General features: G+C 35.8%; 1 protein-coding gene across 1 annotated transcript; it reads right to left on the reverse strand.

Moving 5' to 3' along the window:
- Window positions 1-528: 528 nt before the first annotated feature.
- LOC120086683 (homeobox-leucine zipper protein ATHB-8) lies at window positions 529-8,394 on the reverse strand. The gene is made up of 19 exons (XM_039043445.1): window positions 7,902-8,394; window positions 7,575-7,803; window positions 7,272-7,431; window positions 7,002-7,102; window positions 6,774-6,864; window positions 5,941-6,036; window positions 5,733-5,846; window positions 5,554-5,637; window positions 5,299-5,454; window positions 5,135-5,209; window positions 4,855-4,961; window positions 4,467-4,662; window positions 3,778-3,963; window positions 3,564-3,644; window positions 3,262-3,396; window positions 2,841-3,166; window positions 1,890-1,989; window positions 1,475-1,624; window positions 529-905 (listed from the first exon to the last, which is right to left on the reverse strand). The coding sequence occupies exons 2-19, from the start codon at window positions 7,796-7,798 to the stop codon at window positions 759-761; spliced, it is 2,529 nt and encodes an 842-aa protein (XP_038899373.1). The 5' UTR covers window positions 7,799-7,803; window positions 7,902-8,394; the 3' UTR covers window positions 529-758.
- Window positions 8,395-8,680: the final 286 nt, after the last annotated feature.

Consider the following 8,680-nt stretch of genomic DNA (forward strand, 5'->3'; position numbering starts at 1 on the left):
ACGATAGCCATGAAAAGAAGTTATATTGAAAGAATGGTATAGCCATGGACATTAATTTGGGAAAAAGTGCAAAATAAACGAGGCAAATGACCTTCAATGTCCTCCATTTCCATGGCAAGATGCTCCCACCACATTCGTATAAAGAAAAAGAAAGGGATAAGTCACAATTTTGTTTTGAAAATGAATATCAGTTGAATGAAACGTTCAACTCAGGAAACGAGGGACAAAAGTAGAGAGGTAAAGTTTTGCTTTTTTGACTACCCAAATAAAAGACCTTACTCTCTCCATCACAAGAAACAGCAGAATAAGACAGGATAGTGGGATTATATGGGTGGGCGGGTGAAGTCAGAGATCAAAGTTTTGATCTTTTCTCCTTGCGGACACAGCATGAGAAGTGAAAGGACAAATAATCAAAATCACCATTCTTCAAGTCAATGGTATAGAGCCTGAGCCTGAACCAGAAAAGGACAATATCTTGATCGATACGAAGCTTATTCAAGAGAATTCAAATCCATGGATAATATTGTATCATCGTGAGATTTGTTGCCTTAATATTAATTATAAGAAAAAATATATGGACAAGACGATTCCATAACTAATTTCACAAAGGGTAAGCAACAAAGTGGGAGAAAGAGACATTAGGGGCAATATGCTTTGCTCATTTAGTTCTTGGGTTATTTTCATTGCTTCTGAAATCTAAGTTAAAGGAAAATTTGATCTAGTCTAATTGTCATGTTCCTACTTTCTGACTAAGCGTTTCAAACAAAAGACCAGTTCATAAACATGAAGCAAATACAGTGAGCATTTTCTTCTTCATTCAAAACTTTCCATGCCACAGCTTTCTCATAGGATACTGCCCTTCCCATGCTTGATAAGCAGACACCCCCTTGAAGACAAAGGAAGCCCTGACATAACACAGGAAAAATAGATCACTTAAATGTATGATCAAGATAAGCATGCTTGTAGATACAAACTGATGAATTAAGATGTGCCTAATCCAAGGTAAGCATGCTTGTGGATATAAACTAAAATTACCCATGGCAAAAACACAAACAAACAAAAAATGCAGATCTTTTCCTTGGGGCTTGAGTTTGGAGGATAATGGACAATCCAAAATTTTCTTGTATTTAGAGTCGATAATCGTTTGACTTTCATCTTGTTTTATGATTCCCCTGAAGCAATTCCCTTATGACATTTGTGTCTTCAACATTCATTCAATTATTCAATAACTCCTTTTTGGTTAAGTTAATTGGAGGAGACAAAAATTGTATACACAATGAACTTTGTGCTTTTCCAAGATTCTGAAATTGTCCTGGTTTATCTTTTCCACTAACTTAATGCGAGTCATAGGATTTAATTTGTATAAAATCCTATTCATTGGGGAAAACACGATAGGTTTTGATATAATTAAAGAGCTTCTATTCGTTTGTCTATCATTGGGTTGGTAGGGAAAGAGGGGAATCATTAGCTATACCTGCTGCATTATCCGCGGGAACTCTGAGGCTAAAGTTTTCTTTCCATTGTCATCAAAAATCTTCTCCAGAGTAATGTCTTGGAGAGCCACCAAGGTTGTCTCAAGCATGTCAAGTCCAGATTGATTAGCAAATGTAAAATTTGGCAATGCCTGCATGTTCATAAAATAGGATATAACTTCATGTACAGACAGAGAAAACTGAAGAATTGAGCAAATTAGAAGTGGAAGCATATTTTTTAACCAAAACCTTAAGCATGGGCACCATGTTCATTAAGCCTTAGTTCTGTGCATTCTTTTTTTAATCTTCCATTTATCTTGATGAAGGTCGGAATCTCTTTTTCTTCTTTTAAAAAAGATCTTACTATTGGCACAGATGTAACCCTGATATTTAAAAGGAAAAGGATTTTAAACATACCTTCAAAGAGCAGCACATGACCGCATCTGAGTGATGCCAAAGGGATTTGAGAATGGATTCTCTTCCTTCATTTTTCAGTAATTCCATGCCCATATAACACCTGTAGGGGAGAATAAAAATAGATTGGAATCCTTCTATTAGCTCCTTGTCTTATAAAAGAACAAAGGCGAGGAGGGATGGATGGGTTTAGTTGACTATAGTAACTGACTATAACAAAATATATACCTTTTGTTTTCAGTATGATAAAACTTATATCCTCATCATTTAAAGAAATCAAGTGAAAGAAAAAATGTCAACTACAAATGTCTTTTTCTTTTTCTTGTTCAACACAATATTTGGAGTTGAGAGGACATAAATTTTTTATCTCTTGATCAAAAGTGTATGTCTTAACAAGTTGAACTATGCTCGAGTTGACTTTTAGTATATTCTTTCATATTATTATAAAATTCTGTCTAAGTCATACAAAACAATATAAAATAAGCAAATATGCCAAATACTCTAAGTCAGTTAAGACTATTGAGAAGAGAAGATACTTTTAAGTGAATTAAAATCAATTCAAGATAGAATTCAAAATTACAATAGAAAACAAAAGGGAACAAGACTGTTAGACAAAACATAATTAGATTCTTAGGTTTATGTTTGAACGCATCTCTTTTAAACTTCACTAAAACATGAACATCGTCCATATTTAGCTATTATAATGTTCTATCAATTAGGTTGAATTTTCTAGTTCAAGATTGTAATTAGGGAAGCAATTAGTTTACTGAAATAATTATTAAAATTCGATGGAATCCGATAGATGAATAACTGGTTTAAGTTAGTGAAGCAATACATATATGTTATATTAGATATTAATTAGTTATATAGGAACTAAAGATAAATCTAATCCACTCTACTACCGTGGATTAACTTTGATTGAAAATATTCACAGCTAAGAGTTTTTTGGAATACCTATAGCTTTGAGAGATCCAACGAGCAAGTGTTTGTGCTTCGGGAGCACCAGCTGGTGTCTGAAGGTTAGCATGAGGACCGAAATTCGAAGGGGAAAGAGCCAGTGCCACCCTCTGAACAGATGCTATAATGCTCCTGACATACTGCCGTGCCATTGCTGCTACATTATCTTGAAGGTGAACATCAAATACAAATTGGAATGCAATTGTCATCACAGATTTTGATTTTCCTGATTGACCAGCACAATCACCAGAGGCTCTATTTCCTGCCGGCCCAACATCAAGAGCCGAAGCAAGATCAAGCGTGCGGTTTGGACTTGAAGCATCCTGCAACATTAGCAAATGTACAAATTTTATATCAAAATGAAAAAATTGCAGAGAATGGGGAGGAGAAAAGAGGAGATTTGATATATAATATTTACCATCCCAGAATCAAGCGGAATGATACGGAAGCCGGATGGTAGAATAGGTGCATCATCAGAAAAAGAGGCGTCAATCGGAGCAAAGATGAGTTCAGCAGAAGTACCAACTGCATTCTCGTCCACACCATTGCAAAGCTGGGAGTAGAGCACCATAATTAATAATAGTGGTAGTGAAAACTGACAACAAAGATTTGAGATGTACACCACAAGTATCCATCCAAGCTTTTATAATATGGATTCTAGCCTAAAGCCAGAGTGGATATTTGATATTTATTTATATAATTAAAGAAACTACTGCTTACTTGGAGGAGGAAGATGTCACCAGGCATGAGCATATCATCCCTATAGTGGCCCATGTTTTCAAATTTAACAACTTCCATAAACTGTTACCAGAAAGAAAATCTAAATCAATATTTTGAAATCGCAAAGAAAACTGGGCTAATAGGATATGTTTTCCACTATTGATGCCATGGGAAATTATTTCTGTTTATAAACGGTAGAAAATATGGCACTTGCCTCTTCATGCTCAACTGTTTGTGCCAAGGGAAGAATAACCTGACCCCCAAAAGTTCCAGCATGAGACCCTGGTAAGCCACACTGACCGGTCTTAATTGCTGCTGCTGAGTAAGCATCAATACTGCTGTCTGCCCATTCCGACCGGTGTTCTCTCAAGAACCTGATGAGCATTGCTGGAGTAACATTCTACAAAATAAAAAAGATAGCAAGAATAAATAAGAGAAAAGAAGAGCAGGTAAAAATATACAAGAAGAAAAGCTTCCAAAGAAATATCTTGTTGTGAGAGTGGTTAAGCATAAACTTGGTAAGAAAAAAACTGACACACAAAATGTCATTGTCAGTTGTTGAGGTTTGAACTTCGATTTTTATTTAACTATTTCTTAAAAGATCGCTTGTTTTCCATTAGAGTACAGTGTCCAAGGCATGTCCTAGTTTCAAATCATCAGACGGATATCTGTTCTTGTGTCATGTATGATAGCTCGATCTGGTTTTGTGTATAAATATATATATTAAAGAGGGGACAAATTGTCCAGAAATGGAGCAAGAAATAGAAAAGATGGCACAGGTTGAAAAAGAGAATTCCCCCATTTATTGATTTGATGAAGTGGTAGAAGGATTTGAAATATTATAAAATAGAACCTTTCCAATTGCTCATCGTCTAGATGTCATCTTGCAAGGGAAATATTTACCTGTAGTAACATCGATGCTTTGGCACAAAGCACTGCGTTGCTCATGGATGGAAAGCCATTAGAATATGAAATATTTGCACCCATCATTGTCTTGCCATGAGACATGTTTACGAGAAGTGTAACATCATCAATGCCATCATTTTCTAACAAAGACCATCCCTCGTCTGTAAACCCATTAACTGCTTCGTTGAAACCTCTGCAGATAAAATCCGTTAAACTCAATTAATGAAAGAGGAGTCGCTAAGATGGGTATATTAAGGATCCCACATCGAAAGGACCTCATAATGTTTTAAAGTTATATGGGCTACTCTTCCCATTACCAATTGGTTTTGAAATGGAATCTCGTATTCTTCTATTAAGGTACTCTTGAGCCAAAAATCATATTTACCTGCTCAATTTCTGACTAAGAGCACGAAGTGCGGCAGGTCTTCTTCCCCAACCAGTAACACTTGGTTGAGAAACTTCTTGTGAAATCTGTCTCAACAAGCGTAATGCCTGATCCAAAATAACGAAAAATTATTGTTATTGGGGATATAATCTTCAAAGTTACATGACTGTTCAATTTCTAGTTTTTCATTTTTAGAGGCGTCAGATAAATTAAAGACCTGAAGCAATAAGATTAAGGGAGGGGGACAAAAAAAAAAAAAAAAAAAAAAAAAAAGACTTGCCGCCATTGTGTTCTTCTGAGCAAGCAGCGTAGAGGACTTGTATAATGGCCGCAACACTTCAGGCACGCTCCAAGGCTGTTTTCAAGTAAACAATGGGTAAGATTATAAACATGAAAATCAGAGGCTAAGAATGACTGCTTTAATTACAAAACAACTTTACATACTTCTAAGTCCATGTGATCAACTATATGGATTATTGATCCACCACCTTCACAAGGTCTTATCAAATACCCACTTGGTAGCATTTCTGCTCTTACAAAGTGTTGGACTGGAGGCATACTTGGACCATTCTGAGTATTGTTAAGAGATCTTTCACAGACCTAAAATGCATGATACAAGCATATTAGCTCCAACATTTAGATTAAATCAAAGCAGCAGAAACAACCAGAAACAATTTCCAAAACGAGGCATTCACATACCACAAGACTACCATCCTCCAAAACAGATGTGTATCGCAGCAGCCAGAAATCACGAGCAGGTGCCAAAGTAGTAGGTGCATAGAGCTGAATCAAATCAACAAAAGTTTCTTTTATTTTCATATTTTTCTTGCAAAGTTAGCAAATTTGATACAAATAATCTACTATCACTAGTAGCCGACCTGCATGTATAGAAGCTCAATCGTTCCTCCATTTCCAGTAGATAGGACGTTTAGAACATCAACGGCACGGCAATCCCGAAACCAAGAAGGCCAATCTTTAAGAATTTCAGCCACCTTCATAAAACAAACAATATAAATTAGATACACTCATATATACTTCATGCTACACATAGAACAATTAGTTAACTTTATGTTTAGAAGCACTTACTCTTGTAGGTTCGAGACCCACAAGACCACATGCACGAGCAGCAACTCCAGTGCATCCATGAGAAATAGCAACGATTCCAATGGAATCCGGACCAGGCTGCTCACCACAGACGTTGATTAAAGTCAGAAATTTTAAGGTTAACGATTTTTTATCTTCTAAAATTGTGTTTGTTTTGATTTACAACTTTTTTAAGAAAATGTTTGAATTATTAGCAAAATTTAAAAACAAAAACTAATTTTTAAAGACTAATTCTTTATTTTCAAAACTTTGCTTCAATTTTGGAAATATGTGTAAGAAAAATGATAATAAAAGAAAAAAAATTAACGGTAGAAATAGTGTTTGTTAACTTAATTTTCAAAAACCAAACAATTCAAATAGTTATCGAACGGATATATCGTCTTCTATCCCGGATGTAAAATGTCCTGCAAAAAATTTGCCTTCCAAAAGAAATTCATGTTTGTTTTCTCATATTCCTTTTCCTCTTGTTATCATTTTAAAAAAAAAAAAAATGCATGATCTTTGCTGTGTGACTATATTAAATTTACAACTCCATTATTCTCAACCTAACGATGCACAAACTTAACAAAACTTGCTCTTTTGCCTTCCTCGAGAAGCGAAAATACAGATCAGAATAGATGTGACATTGGCAGATGAAAGTAACAGACAACAGAGCAAGATTTTCAAAAGCTCTCGATGATCGGGTCATCAAGATAATAGACTTTGGTATGTTGCTTAAAAGATTAGCAAGGTTTCTGTCGTTTAATTATTATGGCAGTAAAAAAAGAATCATTTTTAATACAAATTGAAGAATAAAGCAAAAAAGAGGAAGTAACCTTCATCCCAGGAATTTGGACCCACTCCACAGCAGTTCCAGTAGCCTTTGAAAGAAACTCTGCTAAAGTCTCCTCCGCAATGGACAAAAGTCTAGAAATATGCAAAACCCATATTCTCAGAAAGCATATAACAGAATGACAATTTCTAACACAAAGAACAACATAAGAAACAAAAAGAAATTGAAGGGAAATCATCAATGCACAAGAACAAGTTCTAATTCTACTAACCCTGCGGGACTGGCATCCTTTGGTGGATGCGGCGGAGTCAAATTCTGTTGACCACTTGTCACCACTGACTCGCAACTTGTGTCAGTGGTGGCTAAGGTCGCCTGCAAGTTGAAGAAATTACTTTCATTTCAGTTGATAAGAAATGTTTTTAATTCAAAAAGGGAAAAGAAAAACAGTTTTTTTATTTCCTTCTTGGTTTAGCAAAATGAAATCAGTGACCATCTTCTTCAAATGAGCAATTATTTCAAAGACGTGGAGGAAAATTCTTACATTCTGGGTTTGTTGACGAAAATAGCTGTTCTCATACACAAGCTGTGACACCTGTTTCTGCAACCTATCATTTTCCTCCATTAGGAGTCTGTTCATAGCCGTAAGCTTCCTGTTCACAGTCTGAAGGCGTGATGCCTCCTTTCTCTGCTTCTCTCTACATCTGTACAGTTAAAAAAAAAAAAAAAAACGAACCGTGAGAAACCCAAATGAACCCTCTGTTCCAGAAACAAAATTTTGGGTGTTGAATATTCAAAATTGGAACCCACTTGCAAAACCCAGAAAGGAAATGATTAAAAACCATACCTCCGATTTTGGAACCAAACTTTGATCTGCTTGGGTTCGATATTGGAGAGAATTGGGCACTCCCTTATAAGCTGCTGGCGGCGCATAGAACTGGGTTTTGGGCATTCATAATAAAGCCTCTCAAGGGCTTCCACTTGCTCTGGTGTGTACCTAACGTACTTCCCATTATCCAAGCTGCTCATCTTGCTAGCAGCGTCCTTGCAGGCGGAAGTAACAGCCATCATCCCCACTTGAAATTCCCACAGAAACAAAACAACAAACACCTTTCAGCTATCAAATTGGAGGACAAAAAATCTCAGTACAAGAAGAACAAAGAATCAGAATTACCAGAAAGCGAAGACGAGCCTTTTGAATGGAAGCAGAGTTACGATAAATCAGATACGACTCCTCTGTAACTTCCCTTCCCCCCCTTCCACACACCAAGTCATATAAGACACATATTGGCCATACTGGTCCAAAAATCCCCCAAATGGTCGAAGATGAAGCAGACAGAAATGTTGGGGAATTTGATTTGTGAAATGAATAAGGAAGTATAAGTAAAAGGTTTAGAGAAGAGAAAGAAGGGATATATAAAAAGGGTAAAGGGAAAGAAATCCTGAAGTAGCGGACAGCAACAGAATAGAGAGAAGCTACAAATGATCAATTGTCATGGAATCCTCTGTTGATTTTGCTGCGCTTCTCTGTTTGTGTTTGTAAAAATTGGTTTGGCAGTCTCACAATCCGGACTTGTATGATAAAATTATGGGATGGTCTCTCTGTTTCTTTCTTTCTTTTGTTTCTCGAGAGAATGCAAATGGCAATCTACCGCGTGCTCAAATAGTAATATAAATTTGAAAAAATGAGTTTATATCCTATTTCCGTCACCATCATCTATACTTTTAGTTTTTGTCTATTTCCATTTTTTGTATTCTCTAAAATCTTTGCTTTTTTCTTTTTTTTCCTCCACTCTTTTGTCCACCCCTAAAATTACATCTTTACACTTTGAGTACAAATCAATTTATACTCCTATCCTCAATCATTTCTCTCCTTCAAATGTTGACGTCCATGAAAATGTTAATTTTTTAGTTTTATGAAAATATCCATCCATAAAAAATGATAATATCAAT

This window comes from Benincasa hispida, chromosome 9 (genome assembly GCF_009727055.1).
Source record: "Benincasa hispida cultivar B227 chromosome 9, ASM972705v1, whole genome shotgun sequence".
Classification (NCBI taxonomy): Eukaryota; Viridiplantae; Streptophyta; class Magnoliopsida; order Cucurbitales; family Cucurbitaceae; genus Benincasa; species Benincasa hispida.